This window comes from Phyllobates terribilis, unplaced genomic scaffold (assembly GCF_046119375.1).
Source record: "Phyllobates terribilis strain yellow unplaced genomic scaffold, ASM4611937v1 Scaffold_5__5_contigs__length_657084704, whole genome shotgun sequence".
Taxonomy (NCBI): Eukaryota; Metazoa; Chordata; class Amphibia; order Anura; family Dendrobatidae; genus Phyllobates; species Phyllobates terribilis.
In genome coordinates this window covers 160,885,712-160,908,019 of record NW_027362765.1, presented here as the reverse complement: position 1 = coordinate 160,908,019, position 22,308 = coordinate 160,885,712, and the positions used below count along the sequence as shown (strand labels likewise).

General features: G+C 41.5%; 1 protein-coding gene across 1 annotated transcript in view; it reads left to right on the top strand.

Annotated features, from left to right (window-relative positions):
- LOC141270982 (vasoactive intestinal polypeptide receptor 1-like) overlaps window positions 1-22,308 on the top strand; it is an 859,326-nt gene that overhangs the window by 85,800 nt on the left and 751,218 nt on the right. The window contains exon 11 of the mRNA XM_073681081.1: window positions 9,953-10,082. Within this exon, the coding sequence (XP_073537182.1) occupies window positions 9,953-10,082 (130 nt within the window). The remainder of the gene's footprint in view (window positions 1-9,952; window positions 10,083-22,308) is intronic.

The window sequence follows — 22,308 nt, the reverse complement described above, 5'->3', positions numbered from 1 at the left end:
CTAGTCCCTCCATTCCCTTTATTACCTTAGTCGCCCTCCTTTGTACCTTCTCTAGCTCCAATATGTCTTTCCTGAGCACCGGAGCCCAGAACTGTGCACAATATTCTAAGTGCGGCCTTACCAGCGCTTTATACAGAGGAAGAACAATGTTCTCATCATATGCCCCTATTCCTCTTCTGATGCATGCCATGACTCTATTTGCCTTCGCAGCTGCTGCCTGACACTGGGCACTCCAATTTAATTTGCTATTAACCAAGACGCCCAGGTCCTTCTCCATGTCAGATTTCCCCAACGTTTTCCCATTTAATATGTATGGGTGACTGCTGTTTTTCTTTCCCATGTGCATGACCTTACATTTATCGGCATTGAACCCCATTTGCCATTTTTTGGCCCAACTCCCCAATTTATCTAAATCCTCCTGTAGCTGTGCCCTATCCTCATCTGTATTAACTACTTTACAAAGTTTAGTATCATCTGCAAATATTGCTATTTTACTATGCAACCCTTCCACTAGATCATTAATAAATATATTAAATAATATAGGGCCCAAGACAGACCCTTGAGGCACCCCGCTAGAAACCCTGACACACCCTGAGCTTACTCCATTGATAACCACCCTCTGCTTTCTATCACTCAGCCAGCTATTTACCCACTTGCACACATTATCCCCCAGACCAAGCATTCTCATTTTATATACCAACCTTTTGTGTGGCACGGTATCAAACGCTTTGGAGAAGTCAAGGTATACAACATCCACTGACTCTCCCCGGTCCAGCTGTGAGCTCACCTCCTCGTAGAAGGCAATCAGGTTTGTTTGGCAGGAGCGATCTCTCATGAATCCATGTTGATATGGAGTTAGACAGTTATTATCATTAAGATATTCTACAATAGCATCTCTAAGAAATCCTTCAAACAATTTACCCACAACAGACGTTAAGCTGACTGATCTATAGTTCCCAGGGTCACTTTTAGACCCCTTTTTGAATATTGGTACCACATTTGCTTGGCGCCAGTCTAGTGGGGCAGTCCCTGTCCATAAAGAGTGCTTGAATATAAGATACAGCGGCCTGTCTATCACATTACTTAATTCTTTTAGTACCCGAGGGTGTATGCCATCTGGGCCTGGTGACTTGTCTATTTTGATATTATTTAGGCGTTTCTGAACTTCCTCCTGGGTTAGGTGGGTGATATTTAGCGGAGGGTTAACTTTATCACTTTGCATTTCCTCCGATAAATTGTTTTCTTTTGTGAAAACAGTGGAGAAGAAGCTATTGAGTAGGTTTGCTTTACCCTCATCGCCCTCTATGATTTTACCCAGGTTATTTTTCAATGGGCCAACTCCATCAGTTTTAATCCTTTTACTGTTTATATAGTTAAAGAACAGTTTGGGATTCGTTTTACTTTCTTTGGCAATTAGTCTCTCTGTCTCCTCTTTTGCTATTCTTATTTGTTTCTTACAGATTTTGTTTTTTTCCCTATAAGTTATTAGCGCTTCCTCGCTGCCTTCTTGTTTAAGTTTACCGAAAGCCCTTTTTTTGTTTTTCATTGCCCTCTTGACTTCCTTATTTAGCCACATTGGCTTCCTCCTATTCCTAGCCCTTTTATTCCCATAAGGTATGTACCTTCTACAGTGACTATGTAGGACTGTTTTGAAAATTTCCCATTTTCTATCCGTGCTCCTATTACTGAAGATACTATCCCAGTCTATAAGGTGAAGGGCATCTCTTAGCTGATCAAACTTTGCCCTCCTGAAGTTCAGTGTTTTTGTGACTCCCTTGCTGGGCACCCTACTGAAGCACATGTGGAATTGTATAATGTTGTGGTCACTATTTCCCAGGTGCCCCCCGACCTGCACCTCAGTTATTCTGTCTGGCCTGTTAGTTAATATTAAGTCTAAAAGGGCCGTTCCTCTAGTTGGTTCCTGCACAAGTTGTGACAAATAATTGTCTTTGATAATTGACAGAAACCTGTTTCCTTTCTGAGATCTACAGCTTTCGGTTTCCCAGTCTATATCGGGGTAGTTGAAGTCCCCCATAATAATCACCTCGTTATTTTTTGCTACTTCATCTATTTGTCTCATTAATAGACTTTCCGTGGCTTCTGCTATATTTGGTGGTTTATAACAGACTCCTATGATAATTTTATTATTGTTTTTTGCCCCATGTATCTCCACCCATAAGGACTCGACCTCCTCATTTCCCTCCCATACATCCTCCCGTATTGTAGGCTTTAGACACGTCTTTACATATAGCCAGACTCCACCCCCTTTCCGATTTCTTCGATCCCTTCTAAACAGACTGTAACCCTGTAAGTTAACTGCCCAGTCATAGCTTTCATCCAACCATGTCTCGGTTATTCCCGCTATGTCATAGTTACCTGTAGATATTTCTGCTTCCAGTTCATCCATCTTGTTTGTCAGGCTCCTGGCATTTGCTAGCACGCAGTTTACACGATTTTGTTTTGTTCCAATCTTCTCCCTGTGGATTGTATTAGAAATTTTCTTACCTCCCTTCCAAGTATCTTGTCTTGGACCTTCTTTGTCGCACTTCATATCTTTCATTAGTATGTCCTCTGGTTGCATGTTCGTGTCCGGCGTTTTTCTTCCCATCCCCTCTTCTTCTACTTTAACGCCCTCCTGATGAGTGTTGCGAGTCTCCTGGCGAATGTGTGTTTCCCGGGTTTGTTGAGGTGTAGTCCGTCTCTGGCAAGGAGTCCATCATAGAGGTAATTCACACCGTGGTCCAGGAATCCAAATCCTTGTTGTCTGCACCATCGTCTCAGCCAGCTGTTCACATCAAGGATCCTGTTCCATCTCCTGACGCCATGCCCATCTACTGGAAGGATAGAAGAAAAAACTACCTGCGCATCCAGTTCTTTTACTTTCTTCCCCAATGCTTCAAAGTCCTTGCAGATTGTCGGTAGGTCCTTCTTTGCCGTGTCATTGGTGCCAACATGTATCAGAAGAAATGGGTGGACATCCTTGGGACTGATGAGCTTTGGTATCCTATCGGTAACATCCTTGATCTTCGCCCCTGGGAGGCAGCATACTTCTCTTGCGGTTATGTCCGGTCTGCAGATAGCTGCTTCTGTTCCTCTCAGTAGTGAGTCTCCCACCACCACCACTCTTCTTCCCTTCTTGGCTGTCCTTTTTCTTGTCGCTTCTGGGTGTTTCTGGGTACTCTTTTCTTTTTTGCTTGCTGGTAGTTCCTCATCCTTAGGTGTGCCATCTTCGTCCTCCACAAGTCCTTGGAATCTGTTTCTCAGTTGTGTGGTTGGTGGTGTGGTTGGTGGTGTCTCCATGGTCTTCTTGCTTCTTTTGGTCACTTGCCTCCACTTGTCTGCCTCTGGAGGTTCTCTGACGCTTCCTTCACTTTCCGTGACCAGTAGTGACGCTTCTGTTCTGTCCAGGAAGTCTTCATTTTCCTTGATGAGTTTTAATGTCGCAATTCTTTCTTCCAGTCCCCGCACCTTTTCTTCTAAAAGAGCCAGTAGTCTACACTTCTGGCAGGTGAAGTTGGTTTCAGCTTCTGGTCGATCTGTGAACATGTAGCACATGTTGCAGCTCACCATGTAGGTTGTCACATCTGCCATGCTGCTCCTTGTCCCTGCTGACTTGATGTCTGTCTTCTTTCTTGTGATACCCTAGGATAAACAAATGAAACAAATTCGCGCGCCGTTTGGCGATGCTTTCCAAGCAGCTGGTCCCGGCTGTACCCAACGATCTTCTAGCTGAAGGAGACTCTTCGCTTTTCCCATTATTACATTATTAATAATTATTATTATATTATTATATTATTATTATATTATATATTATTATATTATTATATTATTATATTATATTATTATATATATTATATATAATATATTATATATATATTATATTATATTATATTATTATAATTATAATTATTAATAATTATTTCCCATATTACATTATTAAAATATATAGTGACACATTACTTACTGAGTAAGTTACAAGATTATTGTTGGGTGGTATACAATGAAGACAACGAAATGGAGCAGTTAAAAAGAGTATTGGAAACGTAATTATTACAAATGGTTCTGACGTGTAATTATTTTATTTCAAGATCAGTTTTATTTATAGATGCGGGGGACCGCGATAGGCCCCAATGTCACGCCCATGTATGCAAACATTTGTATGGATGCAATTGAGTAGTCTCACATCTATGTATTCAACCATTTCAGATGTGTTACAGGTTTGTACCCTGTACTTAGTAGTGCAGCTTTCCTTACAAACAGCACAACTATCCATTCCATACTATGGCTGCTGGTGGAGGGTCATGTGACCAGACCATTTAATCAGCCTCCTTCAATAGAAAATCACCATTCCCATGTGAGGTGTTTTTAAGTTGGAAAAGACTGATTAACTGATCTGGTTATATGCTCTTACACCATCAGCCATTGTATGGACCGGAGAGCTATGCAGTCTGCGTGGAAAGCTGCAGTAACAAGAGCAGGAGGAGAACCTGTCATATCTACAGTACAGACCAAAAGTTTGGACACACCTTCTCATTTAAAGATTTTTCTGTATTTTCATGACTATGAAAATTGTACATTCACACTGACGGCATCAAAACTATGAATTAACACATGTGGAATTATATACTTAACAAAAAAGTGTGAAACAACTGAAAACATGTCTTATATTCTAGGTTCTTCAAAGTAGCCACCTTTTGCTTTGATGACTGCTTTGCACACTCTTGGCATTCTCTTGATGAGCTTCAAGAGGTAGTCACCGGAAATGGTTTTCACTTCACAGGTGTGTCCTGTCAGGTTTAATAAGTGGGATTTTTTGCCTTATAAATGGGGTTGGGACCATCAGTTGTGTTGTGCAGAAGTCTGGTGGATACACAGCTGATAGTCTTACTGAATAGACTGTTAGAATTTGTATAATGGCAAGAAAAAAGCAGCTAAGTAAAGAAAAACGAGTGGCCATCATTACTTTAAGAAATGAAGGTCAGTCAGTCTGAAAAATTGGGCAAACTTTGAATGTATCCCCAAGTGCAGTTGCAAAAACCATCAAGCGCTACAAAGAAACTGGCTCACATGAGGACTGCCCCAGGAAAGGAAGACCAAGAGTCACCTCTGCTTCTGAGGATAAGTTTATCCGAGTCACCAGCCTCAGAAATCGCTGGTTAACAGCAGCTCAGATTAGAGACCAGGTCAATGCCACACAGAGTTCTAGCAGCAGACACATCTCTACAACAACTGTTAAGAGGAGACTTTGTGCAGCAGGCCTTCATGGTAAAATAGCTGCTAGGAAACCACTGCTAAGGACAGGCAACAAGCAGAAGAGACTTGTTTGGGCTAAAGAACACAAGGAATGGACATTAGACCAGTGGAAATCTGTGCTTTGGTCTGATGAGTCCAAATTTGAGATCTTTGGTTCCAACCACCGTGTCTTTGTGCGACGCAGAAAAGGTGAACGGATGGACTCTACATGCCTGGTTCCCACTGTGAAGCATGGAGAAGGAGGTGTGATGGTGTGGGGGTGCTTTGCTGGTGACACTGTTGGGGATTTATTAAAAATTGAAGACATACTGAACCAGCATGGCTACCACAGCATCTTGCAGCGTCATGCTATTCCATCCGGTTTGTGTTTAGTTGGACCATCATTTATTTTTCAACAGGACAATGACCCTAAACACACCTCCAGGCTGTGTAAGGGCTATTTGACCAAGAGGGGGAGTGATGGGGTGCTACGCCAGATGACCTGGCCTCCACAGTCACCAGACCTGAACCCAATCGAGATGGTTTGGGGTGAGCTGGACCGCAGAGTGAAGGCAAAAGGGCCAACAAGTGCTAAGCATCTCTGGGAACTCCTTCAAGATTGTTGGAAGACCATTTCCGGTGACTACCTTTTGAAGCTCATCAAGAGAATGCCAAGAGTGTGCAAAGCAGTCATCAAAGCAAAAGGTGGCTACTTTGAAGAACCTAGAATATAAGACATATTTTCAGTTGTTTCACACTTTTTTGTTAAGTATACAATTCCACACGTGTTAATTCATAGTTTGGATGCCTTCAGTGTGAATGTACAATTTTCATAGTCATGAAAATACAGAAAAATCTTTAAATGAGGTGTGTCCAAACTTTTGGTCTGTACTGTAAATAGTTAGGAGTTAAACCCCATTGATTACATAGAAGGTAGCAATGACCCTAAAACATTATAATGAAGGGACACATATTAAATAAAGTGTGAATAACTAAAGTGCTATAGGTGCAATAAGATAGGGGATAATCATAATCCAGAAGAAATAGAAAGTGCTGGTATAAGTAAAGTGCCGAGTGCATGAAAAACTACTGATACAAATAGTAGTTGCCAGCAATAATAACTACAAAGTGCACAAAATCAAGAGTAAAAAATGCGTAATGTGTTAAAATCTGGATGAATATAAGAGGAGAAAAGACATGTTGTATGAAACAATACTAATAAGAAAATAACCTCCAAACAGGTGTGTAAAAAATTAATAATAATAGAAATTCTTAATGTGCTAAAATAAAATGAAAAAGAGTACCAGGTATATAGAAAATTGGGTGCAAGTGTATGTTAAAAATAAATGCACTAATAATCAGAACAAATAATGAGGAAAAGAGCCCCTATTTTTGGAAAATGTAAACCTATTATCATAAAAACGAAATCTCAAAAAACAAAGCTACAACCATTGAAAAAAATAAAATACAGTAGGATCCTGGGGTATTCCCATAGCCCGGCTAAATATTTCCTCATGCCCTAGAGGATAATGAAGCAGTCCAAAGACATCCCAGATGAAAACCGACATTAGGGATAGTTCTCCCAACTGTAGTCCCTCCAACTGTATTTCTTCTGACTGTAGAACCTCCAACTGTAATTCTTCCAACTATAGAAGAATACGGTGGGGCACCAGGATTCTCCAAAAACCCTGCTAAAGAATATCCTCTTATACTGGAGACTAGTAGATTGTCACACAATCCAATACCCAGTACAACAGGATGGACTTTTTTTGGCATTTTGCCAGGATGTCTATTGAGCATAGTGCAACTCTCTGCAGGACATTTGCCAGGGTCTCTATTGAGCATAGTGAAATGCTCTGCAAGACATTTGCCAGGATCTCTATTGAGCAAAGTGCAACGCTCTGAAGGACAGTTCATTTGGAGTGAACACAAGGATCATCATACCAATAGGTAGGAAACACCAATTTTTAGAACCTTTACCTATATATCCAATTGCTTCATAATCATATGAAATGATATTATTTCTATATTTTAGTTTTGGATTTACTTCTTAGCGCATCTCTAACTTTTTGCAGAGTAGAATTATTTTTTAGGCAGACTACTCGTACAGACTGAGCAGCAGAGTAGAATTGTTTTTCAGACACACTACTTGTAAAATGACAGCTACAGAGTAGAAGTATTTTTAGGCAAGCTACTCATACAGACAGGACTGCAGAGTACACAGAGGCTTTTTTTTAACAGTACTCCCACAGGCAGGGTTTCAGAGTACACACAGAGGCTCAAAGGCACAGTACACCTACAGGCAGGGTTGCAGAGTACAAACAGAGGCTTAAAGGCACAGTACTCGCATATGCGGAGTTGAAGAGTACACACAGAGGCTTAAAGGCACTGTACTCCTACAGGTGGGGTTGCAGAGTACACACCGAGGATGAAGGCACAGTACTCCCACAGGCTGGGTTGCAGAGTACACACAGGGGCTTAAATGCACAATAGTCCCACAGGCGGGCTTGCAGAGTACAAACAGAGGCTTTTGGCACAGTACTCCCACAGGGGGGTGCAGAGTACACACAGAGGCTTAAAGGCACAGAATTCCCACAGGTGGGGGTGCAAAGTACACACAGTGGCTTTTGGTACAGCACTCCCACAGGCAGGGGTACAGAGTGCACACAGAGGCTTAAAGGCACCATACTCCCACAGGTGTGGGTGCAGAGTACACACAGCGGCGCTTTGGCAAAGTCCTCCCACATATATTAGTGCAGAGTACACACAGTGGCTTTTTTGAAGAGTGCACATGCTAGTTCTATCTCTCACCGCAGCGGCCTGTCTCTACTCTAATCAGAGCAGAATGGCGGCAGCACTCGTGATCCAGCATTTATACAGTCCTTGGCATGGGGCTGTGATGGCTCAGGAGGTGCCCACAGCCTAAAAGCTTGCCGATTGGCTGCACTGCAGTTTTCAACAAACTTTATTAGGCATCCGAACCCAAACAGTAAATCGGACATCTGGTAAAAAGTTTGTGTTCGGGGTTCAGAACCTGACACGAGGTGTCCGGTACGAACCCCGAACTTTACAGTACAGGTTCGCTCATGCCTAGTGATGGTCGATTCATTAAAAAACATCAAGGGAGGGTCTGGACGACTTTCTTGAAAGTAATTTACATGATATAGGTACTAGATTTTGGAGATGGGATGTTGATCCGAGGATCTATTCTGATTGCCATATTTAGAATACATGTTTCTCCTACTGTAATATTGATAATTAGCATGTGTGTCATGGGGTTTTTGCCATCCTCTGGATCAGCATGTTAGGTTAAATGTTAATCTTGATGAACTTATGCCTTCTTTCAATCATAAAATAATGAAACTAGAACAGAGTTTGCTAGGCTCTCTCATCCAACATGGGTGTCTGACTTCTAAAATGCTCTACTGGATCAGTAGGCAAAAATTGTCACAGACACCCTTCAAAATCTTGCAAAAAGACATGGTGAAAGGAACTTTTTGAAAAGTAGATTAATATGGTATCCTTCTGATGCTATATTCCAAAGACATGCTTCCATAATAGACAAGACTCGTTCATCTATATAAGTAAACTAAGAATGGGGAACCAGCCTTAGAGTTAAGAGGTTGTCCTACCCACTTTCCAAGTCTGAAAGAGATTGACCATTTTCTAAGTAATTTAGACTTGACATAAGATTACTGTTAAATACACTTATTTCTGTATATTTTTCATAGAGGACTTCTTATCAGATGTGATTCTTCAAGAGAACATCACGAAATCTTATAGAAAAATGTAGCGGTTTATTCTTGGATTGTCCATTAAAAAGAATAATTGCAGTAGTTACATAAAATAGGTGAAATAGTTACAAAGTGATTGATTCATGAGTGTCCATCTTTCCTTGCCTTGTCAAGCACATGTCAGGATGGAGCACATGTGCCCGGGCATTGTCAGCTGTTATCCTCAGGGCGTAGATCCTCCATCTGATGTAGTGTGAAGTGGCAAGAGAGACCCCCTCCCTGTGATTCACATGGGTTATATATGCCCCTCATAGCACCTGTTCTTCATATATGGCAATAACTATATACCCTGAGCTAAATGTATAAGAATAGCCTGAATATCTTGTCAGCAAAACCTACCATGTGCTTTCTATGTACTTCAGAATTGAGAATAAAAAATGAATATCCATAATTAATATTTAACAATTACACTACTAAAGATTCATAAGGTGTGAACATGGTTAACTACACACTCATGCCCGTGTGAATGAAGAAACTTTTTCTTGGGCAATGATGAAATCATTTCATTATTCATATCGTTAGTCATTATGGGAATTTTATATTTAATATGTAGAAGAAAAGAGGTAATGACCTAATCTCAAGGGTAGTCATTTAAATTAGTAAAGATTTCTTGGGCCAAGCTCAAGAGATGGTGGTCAAGACCAAGCATGGGAAGGGTCTTCATGATTGATCTCAATAAATCTGCAGCACTTAGAGGGAACATCTGATGGCACATTTAGCAATGCTGTAATGAAATGGGTCAAGTGACCCATCAAAGCATAGTAGATTAGCAGGACTAAGAGAAGCTCCACAACCTCCAAGGGTTAAGGATGTTTTGTAGGTACAATAGCCCCCATACAATACAATAACCCAGTATGGTATATTTTGTGTCAGTTCTTATTTTCAAAATGATAATAAATCCAATTTTTTTTCTTTTTCTTTCATAGGAGACTGGCTAAATCTACCCTTCTACTGATCCCTTTGTTTGGAATTCATTACGTCGTTTTTGCCTTGTTTCCTGAGCACATTGGTGTCTGGGCTAGATTATATTTTGAACTTGTTCTCGGGTCAAATCAGGTGATTAATTTTTTACTATTATTGTTTTATTGTTGTGATCATTGTGATATAATATGGTATGGTGATTATAGCCTATATCAATGGTTTATTGCTTTATATTTACTTAATATTTCTTATCATTTCAAGTATTCATTATGATCATTGTGGCATTTTTCATACAATAACATTTTTCTTATTTGTCGTGAGATTTTTTTCATATAAAATAACTTGAAATGCAATCATGACATTTATCCTTAAAATATTATTCTCATGATCAGTTGAATTGACTTTAAATAGAATATCTTGGGAACAATTTAAATAATGACAATTTTTACTTTAGAAAGATGAAATGTTGAGCTTGATATCAATGTTACATCCAAATTAGAGTCAGAATCCAAGGTTTCACAGAAGAGCTTTGCCTAAAGCTTTAGACTACTGCTGCTGGCTTGCCTTATTTCATTGGGCATTCTGATGACATCTCTTTCGCAGGTAAATGATGCACATGCACCTGACCGACCTAAGGATGGTAAAGAAAATATGATTCATCAGAGGAGGAAACCTTCATTGTTTCAAGGGCCAGTATAGACCTCTGATGGATCTTCAAATATACAGCCCCATATAAACCAAGCTGTTATTCTTTGTGGGTTCTGACACCTTTCTATTATAGCCAGCATTACCTTCTTTGGCATCTTGAAATAATTCAGCTTTATTATGGGATCTGACCAGATGGCCTAGCCTTTACTCCCACAAGCATCAAAAATCCTTTCATAGATCACATTTGATAGGTAATAATACTTTAACTACGCACTAGAAATGATCATTATAATAGTATTTTTTTTAGAAACACTCCTGAGAAAAAATACTGACCAAATACTGATAGTGGGGCTATGGCCTTAAAGAGGTTATCCAGGATTTTTCTTACTATGTGTCTAAAAACTAATAGGCAGGTATTTGCCAACTACATGCCTGTTGTACGTGGCACCGGCTCAGAGCGCACACGGACCACTCCTGCCGGCGATTCAGCTGCTCTACATCAAGAGAACAGCTCTTCTTCTTTGGGGCTGCTTTGTCGATGGGGCATGATTGATGGCGTCATACTTATTGACAGCCGGCTTCCTGCAGTTAGGCAGCGAGGAGCCGGCTGTCAATCAGCATGATATCGACAGAGATGCCCCATCAACAGAGCAGTGTGGAAAAGAAGCCGCTTCTCTGCCGATGTGATGTCAGTGTAAGTCGCTAAATGGACAGCAGGAGCGGTCTGTGCTGGCAGAGATCGGAGTCGGGTACAACAGGCAGACAATTAGCAACTGCCTGCCTGTTAGTGCTTAGGCACATTGTAAAAAAATAAATCCCGAATAACCTCTTTAAGTAATCAGTGCTTTTTTTTTATAGATCTTTGTACAATGGTCAATCAGATACCTTTTATGTCTAATGACCCATTGTATAGAAAATCACACTTTGACTCCATATGCTAATTGCACTGCAAGTGCCCTTGGGGAGTGTGGATGCACTTGCAAAGTTTTGTGCTTCTTCAGTGCCACTCTCTTCTCCTTGATTGATTTCTCTGGTTCTTGTTCCTTTACCCCTCTGCCTGTCTGAAATTTTGTCAGGAGTAATAATCACTGCACTCGGTATTGAACAATTCTGCTTCAAGTGAAATGTATTCCAATATAATGGCCGGAATGACAAAGTAAAAGCTGACGTTTCGGCCACTGTGTGGCCTTGATCACAGTGTCACTAGAATAAATGAGAACAATCCAATTAAATACAAAAAATCATACATTATTTACAAGAAAAAATACATATTCTATGAACTCTTGTCAAATGATCACTTGCAGTAGAGGAAGATCTAAAATAATCTATGTTCATCATGTCAACTAACCCTCAGTAATCAGAGAGCAGTTAAAAGGTAGGAAGAAACTATATTTAGATTGTTATATAAAAGATCTAGTTAAAAGTAGGTGATAGTACCTGTTGGGGCTTGTACCACAGTAGTTATAAGGATCCCCCTATGGTTGCAAGGAGGTATTGGGAACTCAAAGAGGAGTAATCAGGTCCCGGGTGTAGATTATGGTTCCTTGTGGCAGAGTGGGTTCCTGTTCAATTGTGACAATATAAGTACTAAGGTCCCCCTGACCTAATGTACAATTTGTATAGAAAGATAAAGTCATACCACTGTGCCAAATGAATTCTGCATAGAATGGCCCGTTCCTCATCACAAGTATGCAATATGTGGTATATGGACACCTATATAATGAAGAATTTGTGGAAATATATCTTATTATCTGTATATATGCCATTACCAACAATGCCTGAGCTTAAATGAGCAACCTACTTTACCTTAGGGTAGTATTTAGTAAAAGGCAAAAGATTCCCAGGTACTGGTCCCTACTTTGCTATAAAACGTATTGTCAAAGTTTCAAAAAAGAAAGCATAGATCTGTTGATAAAGTAGAAGAAATCCGATTATAAAGTACATAAGAATCGTAATGAGGTTAACTTATCTCAGATCTCCATGAATGTAGATGGCTTATTACTGTGTCTGCAGCCGGCACGGTCCGTGCCCTGGCGGTGTGCAGTATGTAATGTGGAGCAGCGCTCCATAATAAAGGACCTGCCGGTCATGTGACCGGAAGTGCCGTCAGACGCCGACGCTTGCGCAGACATCGCAGACATCTGCTGTGCTCTGTCACTAATACGGCATTGCTTCTATGTGTGGGGTAGCCATGGAGATGCTGTAACGCTTCTCACTGCGCATGCATGCTCCATGCTATGTATTTGGCAATAGACTACGGGGATATAATTAACTGCCATGGAGATCACAGAGCCCTAGGAGATAAGCGCTGGAGTATAATACAGGGGAAGAGGGGAAAAAAGGGGGAAGAGGGGAAAAAGGACTCATTGAGTGAAATAAGGTCATCTGACACAAGAACAATATGGCAGAATGGCTATATCGTGTGTCAATCTTGTTCTATATCTTGAGATGGTTTATGTATATGTTCATCAGTCATTGGTGAAAATGTATACCCTATAAGGGTAGATATATGGAATAAAGGGCACCTCCACCTACAATATGGCTGAGAATGTACATTATCATTGGTGAAAATTGTATAACCTTATAAGGGTAAATATATGGATTAGAAAGCACCTATGAAAATGTATAACCTTATAGGGGTAGTTATATGGAATAAAGGGCACCTCCACCTACACTATGGCTGAGAACGTACATTTTCATTGGTGAAAAATGTACAACCCTATATGGGCAAATATATGGAACAAAGGGCACCTCCACCCATGAAGATGTATAACGCTATTGTGACGCCCAGCTGTGCTTGGTATCACAGGTCCTGGAAGGGTGTATTGATGGATTCCTCCACAAGAGGCCCCCATAACCATTCACACATCTCCACCTTCCACCTCAGACCAGCAGAGGGAGCCCGTTAGGGATAGATAAATAGGGAAGGTGGAGCCAGGCAGCAGTCGAGTCTATTCTGGTTTAGCAGTGAGTCCAGTACAGTCTGAGAAGAGTTACCTCAGAGGACAAAAGCCTGTTCCAGCTCCTGCAATTGCTATCCTGCAGTGGAGCTTATCCAGATCAAGACTCAGTTGTAGCTCAGAGCAGTGAGCTTTAGGAGTGCCAGCGCCATAAGATCGGTGAAGCGCGGCAAGCTGCCGTTAGTGTGAGTAGCCTAGTGAGGGCCCGAGTAGGCCGAAGGCGGAGTGGAGAGTTAGTACATAGGGGGAAGAGGAGCTTAACTGGTTAACCCCGAAGCAGTTACCGGACACCGGGTCCGAAGTTTACCGGGATCTCTATGACCTAGTAAGACATAACCGGAATCTCTGGAGAACTACAAGTCCCAGGATCGCTAAAGTGCTGATACGTAACAGAGCCAGGAGACACATAGGCCCCATAAGTCGGGAGCGTGTACTCCAAGGAAAGGCCCTACCACAAGGTCAGCCAGCGCAGGACAGAGACAAAGTTAGGCCTAGCTCCAGGCAGGTCAGAAACTTACTACGCAGAGGCAAGAAGCAGGAGGCCCAAAACCCGCTCATTGGGGAGGATCCTGACATGCACCCTTCACCCTAAAGTGCTCCGGGATGTGCCTGAATTTCCATCAGTACGAGGTACTGAAGTGACTATCGTGTCTGTCCCTGTTCTTGCTCTGACCTGGCTGGGTCTCGCCTGCCCTGCATTCCCGTCCTACACTGCCCTGAGGCCTAGCTCCACCTGTGGGGAGCTATACCATCGAGCTGCCTTATCATCGGCCTCAGTGGACTGCGCAGCGCTGGTGATCCTCACCAGAAGCCACAGGTGGCGTCACAAACTCTTTTATAAACTAACAAACCGATTATCCCAAATATCCACCCTTTTAAAGAGCGACCCCAGGGTACGGGCCCGGGAGCCGACCACCGCGACAACCCTAACGGCAAAGGCCCGGGTACCGAGTCATCCCCATACCCTGGGCTAGTCACTATAAGGGTAGAATATGAAAATCAAGGGCACCTCCACCTACAAAATGGCTGAGAATGTACATTTTCATTGATGAAAAATGTATAGTCTTATAAGGGTAGATATATGGATTAGAAAGCACCACCACTTATGAAAATGTATAACCCCACAAGGGTAGATATATGGAATAAAGGGCACCTCCACCTCCACTATGGCTGAGAGTGTACACTTTCATTGGTGAAAAATGTATAACCCTATAAGGGTAGATACATAGAGTAAAGGGCACCTCCACCTATGCAAATGTATAACGCTGTAAGAGTAAAAATATGGAATAGATGGCACCTCCACCTACAATATGGCTGAGGGTGTACATTGCCGGTATATGTAAAAGATCACAATAAAATCCAATATTATCAATCATTATGGATTAAATTTTACATTTCCATCTCCATATAGTTCAACCATGTATCATATTCATATAGACAAGATAAATCACGCTCACACACAGGTTGAAGTCCAAACCAAAGTAATCAGAAAATTGTATAAAATTGACCCTCCCCCTATTTATACGACTGTACTTTATAATGTTAGAGGGGATAGTATCAGGAACCTCGTATATTAGAATCATGGAATCTGAGAAAATAACAAATTATGTTAGCCACTCAATTTCACTATTCAAGCCTTTAGGGTACAAAGTATCCAAAGTGTAAATCCAGAAAGTTTCACGTTGTTTAAAAGCTTGATATGATTGCCCCCCCCCCCCCTACGAGGTCTAGGGACCCTTTCTATTACTTGAAATCTCAATTGTGCCACATTATGTTTTGCTTCTTTAAAGTGATGCGGAAGTGGCAACCAAGTCTTTTCACACCTAATTGTGGACTTATGGCTCGAAACCCTATCTCTTATTGATTGTGTGGTTTCCCCTATATATAATAGGCCACAGGGGCATTTAATGAGATAAACCACAAAATTGGTCTCACACGTATAGAAGTCTCGAATGGGATATGATTTGCCCGTGCGTGGATGAATAATTTCATTGCCCTTAATTAGATTTGAACAGCTCATGCTGCCCAGGCTTGGGAAGGTTCCTGTCCTACGTTGTCCTGTAAGTGTCCCCGTAGATATTTGTTTTTGAGGGCCTAGATCAGCCCTCACCAACTGATCTTTGATATTTCTTGGTCATCTTGTACACATGAGTGGTGGATTTTTGAATATTTGAATATTCGGGTAAGCCTTAGTTAGTAAAGGCCAATGTTTATGAATAACATTATTTATTTTTGGTATGGTTGGGTGAAAACAATGAACAAAAGGTAGTCTCTCTAGACGTGTTGGCCCGTCCATAGGTGTTTCTGTATTTGTTGTTACTCTAGATAGTTCATCTCTAAGTAATTTCTCCGCATAATCCCTAGCTTGAAATTTACTGGACATTTCTCTAAGTCTGATGTGCCTAACCGTAGTGTTGGATACAATACGTGTCACTTTCTTAAATTGTGAACGTGGAAGGCTATTTTTGGTAGCCTTCGGATGACAACTCCCATACGAGAGCAAACCATTGCAGTCTGTTGGTTTATTGTAAATGTCAGTCGTTAATTGGCCATATACGTCTTTTTGTACTTTAGTATCCAGGAATGTAACTTCCTTGGTGTTATGATTTAATGTAAACGTGAGTTCAGGTCTGACTGTGTTAATAGTATTAAAAAAGCCTAATAGACTCATCTCATCCCCTAGCCAAATACAGAAAATGTCGTCAATGTACCGATACCATGTAATGGCATGTTTTTGAAATAGAGAATTGGAATAGACAAAGTCTTTCTCAAAACGATCCATGTAGAGATTTGTGTATTCTGGGGCTACATTCGAGCCCATGGCTGTGCCACAGGTCTGTACAAAAAACTCGTCCTCAAAGAGAAAATAATTCTCCCTTAGGACTAAGTTAAGTAATTCCCCACAGAATTCTTTGAACTTGTGGTCCAAATTAGCCTCATTGAGGGTATGAGATACCGCTTCAAGACCTTTATCATGTGAAATAGATGTATACAAGCTATTGACATCTAATGTGCAAAGTATGCTATCTGGTGGTATTTGGCCAATAGTTTTTAATTTATTTAGAAAGTCACCTGTGTCCAGAATAAATGATCTAGTATGACAAGTATAGGGTGTTAGAATTTTTTCAAGAAAAATAGATAGTGGATTCAAAATCGAATTAATTGAGGCCACTATGGGGCGGCCAGGTGGATTATGCAGATCTTTCTGGATTTTGGGTAAGATATATAGAATTGGTGTTATGGGATGTTCATTAAACAAAAAGGTCTTTGTCTTTTTATCTATAATTTTTTGCTGCCAATATTTCTCAAGGATTATACAGATTTTTTTGCGTATATTATTAACTGGGTCTATGGATATTTTTTTATATGTCTTGTTGTCTGCTAGTTGTCACCTGATCTCCTTCACATATTGGTTTGTATTCATGACAACTATGGCTCCACCCTTGTTGGTTGGCTTTATTGTAATGTTTTTATTACTTTTTAGTGATTCTCTAAAGGTGTCAAATTGTTGCGAACAGGGAGTAAACCAATATTCTGTTCGTGTATAACTTGCTTGATGTTTCTATCAAGTAGATCAATAAATGTTTCGACGGCATGATACGTTTTTGGGGGAATAAAATTGCTAGGGTTTCTCAGACCCAATAATTCCAGTGTAATTATAGGCCCCGGATCTCGATTAGGCATTAAGCCTTGGATACCATTCCTAGCTTGTGTATTATGTTCAAAATGTATTTTAAGTCTCACATTCTGATAGAAACATTGTAAATCTTTTTCTAGCTGAAAAGGATCCCATCTGGGTGTAGGGCAAAATGATAAACCCTTATTAAGTACCGTAAGTTCAAGAGGGGAAAGAGAATAATCTGAAATATTAACAACTTGGTTTGGACTCCTACCTGTGATCTGGTGATCATATGACGATCCGAGTCTCTTCCTCCTTGACCGCCTGATTGGTGTCTGTTTGGTCCTAAAAAAGTGGATCTCTGGTTGGATGCTGTACCAAAGTCGCTTCCGGATCCCGGTGGTGAACCTCCTGCAGATGATGAATCTCCAGAAGGTGGAGCACCCTTTGCTGGACGGCGTGGTTTGTACCATGGACGTCTTGGAGTCGGGTCCTCCCATCTATATACCTTATTTGTTAGATAATCTTCTGTATCTCTCTGGAACTTGGTACGTTTTCGCTCCTGTACGTTTTCGCTCCTGTAGGATCCTTTTATGTGTTGCTAGAGTCATTTCTACCCTCATTTTTAAATTTGCAAAGTCCGTGCTACTTAGGGTTGATCTAAGTTGTGTCTCAATCTTTTCCTCTGTATCCTTTATTGCTTCTTGTAAATGCTCTATTGTTAATAAGATAATATGTAATGAACATTTATTGAGTATTTTTTGAAAAGTGATACAGTATCTATCGTTATCTGAAAATAAAGTTGGGCGTAAGTTACAACGTAGGCCCCAAGGTATTTTCCCTTGTCTGTGATATTCTCCTAATGTAGCACAATGTAGATCATAAGCTATAAATTTTTTCTTCTCCTTTTCCCAGTCTCTCATTTTAATGTCTCTACTGGGTAGATGTAAGAAGTCTGTCACTGTTGTTATCCGTGATAGGATAGTTGAACCCGTAGCATCATCATACATAAAAGTATTATTTGACATAGTTCTATTGGTGCTAAAGCCAAAATAAGTCAATATAATGTAGTGAATGGCTAGCACTCAGTAATGTCTGTTCCGGTGCTCGTGAACGGATCAAATGATCCACTTATATGTCAGGAGTAATAATCACTGCACTAGGTATTGAACAATTCTGCTTCAAGTGAAATGTATTCCAATATAATGGCAGGAATGACAAAGTAAAAGCTGACGTTTCGGCCACTTTGTGGCCTTGATCACAGTGTCACTAGAATAAATGAGAACAATCCAATTAAATACAAAAATTTATACATTATTTACAAGAAAAAATACATATTCTATGAACTCTTGTCAAATGATCATTTGCAGTAGAGGAAGATGTAAAATAATCTATGTTCATCAGGTCAACTAACCCTCAGTAATCAGAGAGCAGTTCAAAGGTAGGAAGAAACTATATGTAGATTGTTATATAAAAGATCTAGTTAAAAGTAGAGATGAGCGGTGTTCGACTAGAACTGTTCGCCAATCTCAAATTCGAGCTGTTTTGGGCGGTGTTCGAGTTGTTCGATGAACCCGAATGATTTGCAAAAAATTCGGCTGTTCGAGGTTATGTTCGATAACTGTTCGTGCACCAAAAGCGTGTCCTGCATGTCTGGCGCTATTTAGAGCACCAATCATGCAGGGATTGTCTGCCACTCACTGTAATGCCACAGCCATGGTGGCTGTGGCATTAGAGTGATTGCCCAAATCGATGGGAACTGTGCTCACAGTGAAACATGAAAAGCCGGCAATTCAGCAGTGGTACACCGGTACCCGACAATTTAGAACCGAAAGAATAGAGCATCACACATAGATTAGATAGATAGAAACATGTCAGTCACATATATAAGAAGTACAGTGACAGTGTTGATTACTGTACTTGTCATTTAGTGTAAAGGATTTATAAAAAAAAATATTAGTGTTTTCATGCACCGTCTCTTTAAAAAAGCCGGCCGGCAATTCAGCAGCGGTACCCGACAATTTAGAATAGAAGGAATAGAGAATCACACATAGATTAGATAGATAGAAACATGTCAGTCACATATATAAGAAGTACAGTGACAGTGTTGATTACTGTACTTGCCATTTAGTGTAAAGGATTTATTAAAAAAAATAATAGTGTTTTCATGCACCGTCTCTTTAAAAAAGCCGGCCGGCAATTCAGCAGCGGTACCCGACAATTTAGAATAGAAGGAATAGAGAATCACACATAGATTAGATAGATAGAAACATGTCAGTCACAGATATAAGAAGTACAGTGACAGTGTTGATTACTGTACTTGCCATTTAGTGTAAAGGATTTATTAAAAAAAATATTAGTGTTTTCATGCACCGTCTCTTTAAAAAAGCCGGCCGGCAATTCAGCAGCGGTACCCGACAATTTAGAATAGAAGGAATAGAGCATCACACATAGATTAGATAGATAGAAACATGTCAGTCACATATATATGAAGTACAGTGACAGTGTTGATTACTGTACTTGTCATTTAGTGTTAAAATAAAGGATTTATTTAAAAAAAAATTGGCGTGGGATCCCCCATAATTTTAGTCTCTAGCGGAGGTTAAGCAGACGGCTGGGGCAGATGTTTGAAGCCTGGGAAGGGGTAATACCCACGGAGCTTCCCAGGCTACTAATATCAGCCCCCAGCTGAATGCCTAGCCTTTACTAGCTATTAAAATGGGGGACCCCCCAAAAAATTGACGTGGGGTCCCCCCTATTTTAATAGCTAGCAAAGGCTAGGCAGACAGCTGGGGGCTGATATTAATAGCCCAGGAAGGGTGCCATGAATATTGGCCCCCTCCCAGGCTAGAAACACCAGCCGTCAGCCGCCCCAGAAATGGCACATCCATAGGATGCGCCAATTCTGGCACTTAGCCTCGCTCTTCCCACTGCCCTGTAGCGGTGGCAGTGGGGTAATAGGGCTGGGGTTGATGTCAGCTTATAATGCCAGCTGACATCAAGCCCAGGTTAGTAATGGAGAGGCGTCTATAAGACACCCCCATTACTAACCCCATAGTCAAAGTTAAAAAAAAACACAAACACCCAGAATAAAGTCCTTTAATTGAAATAAAGACACAATTCTTTATTGTTCTAAATTAAACCATACTTACAATCACGCCCATTCCAGCTGAAGCCAACGATCCCCTGCAATAAAAGAAAAATAATAAAGCAACATAATCCTTACCTTCCCATGGTTCCCACGACAGCTTCAGCTCTGCTACATCGAGATGACAGGCTGGACCGCAGCAGAAAGCTGCCATCCAGCCTGTCATCCCGCAGACACTGAGAAGCGCAGGCTTGCTTGCGCTGCTCAGCGTCTCTCTGTGACGGCATCCAGATGAGCCGAGTTCATGTCCAATGAACTCGGCTCACCTCATGCACGTCACTGACAGCGTGGGAAAATTCTCACGCTGAAGCGGTGAGTGCAGGAGAATTCTCCCACGCTGTCAGTGACGTGCATAAGGTGAGCTCATGTCCAATGAACTCAGCTCACCTCCTGCACGTCACTGACAGCGTGAGAGAATTCTCCTGCACTCAGCGCTTCAGCGTGAGAATTCCCCCACGCTGAAGCGCTGAGTGCAGGAGAATTTTCCCATGCTGTCAGTGACGTGCATAAGGTGAGCTCATGTCCAATGAACTCAGCTCACCTCCTGCACGTCACTGACAGCATGGGAGAATTCTCCTGCACTCAGCGCTTCAGTGTGAGAATTCTCCCACGCTGATCGCTGAGTGCAGGAGAATTTTCCCACGCTGTCAGTGACGTGCATGAGGTGAGCCGAGTTCATTGGACATTAACTCGGCTCATCTGGATGCCCTCACAGAGAGACACTGTGGAGCGCAAGCATGCCTGCGCTTCTCAGTGTCTGCGGGATGACAGGCTGGATGGCAGCGTTCTGCTGCGGTCCAGCCTGTCATCTCGATGTAGCAGAGCTGAAGCTGTCATGGGAACCATGGAAAGGTAAGGAAGATGTTGCTTTATTATTTTTCTTTTATTTCAGGAGATCGTTGGCTTCAGCTGGAATGGGCGTGATGGTAAGTATGGTTTAATTTAGAACAATAAAGAATTGTGTGTTTATTTCAATTAAAGGACTTTTTTCTGGGTGTTGTGTTTTTTTTAAATACTTTACTAGAAATTCATGGTGGTCATGTCTAATATTGGCGTGACCCCATGAATTTCGGGCTTAGGGCCAGCTGATAATGCCAAGCTGGCCCTAACCCCTTTATTACCCAGTGAGCCACCGCATCAGGGCCCTGGATGAGTTGGGTACAGCGCCAGAAGATGGCGCTTCTATGAACGCGCCATTTTCCGGGGTGGCTGCGGACTGCAATTTGCAGCGGGGGTGGCCCAGAAAGCTTGGGCCTCCCTGCGCTGCAGATTCCAGCCCCCAGCTGCCTAGTTGTACCTGGCTGGACACAAAAACAGGGCGAAGCCCCACGTCAATTTTCTTTAAATTATTTCATGAAATAATTAAGAAAAAAAGGGCTTCCCTATATTGTTGTGTCCGGCCAGGTACAAATAGGCAGCTGGTGGTTGGGGGCAGCCCGTTCCTGCCTGCTGCACCTGACTGGACACAAATATAGTGCGAAGCCCCACGTCAATTTTTTTTTAATTATTTCATGAATTTCCTGAAATAATTTAAAAAAATTGAAGTGGGGCTTCGCACTATATTTGTGTCCAGCCAGGTACAGCAGGCAGGAACGGGCTGCCCCCAACCACCAGCTGCCTATTTGTACCTGGCCGGACACAACAATACAGAGAAGGCCTTTTTTTCTTAATTATTTCATGAATTTCATGAAATAATTAAAAAAAATTGAAGTGGGGCTTCGCACTATATTTGTTTCCAGCCAGGTACAGCAGGCAGGAACGGGCTGCCCCCAACCACCAGCTGACTATTTGTACCTGGCCGGACACAACAATATAGGGAAGGCCTTTTTTTCTTAATTATTTCATGAATTTCATGAAATAATTAAAAAAAATTGAAGTGGGGCTTCGCACTATATTTGTGTCCAGCCAGGTACAGCAGGCAGGAACGGGCTGCCCCCAACCACCAGCTGCCTATTTGTACCTGGCCGGACACAACAATATAGGGAA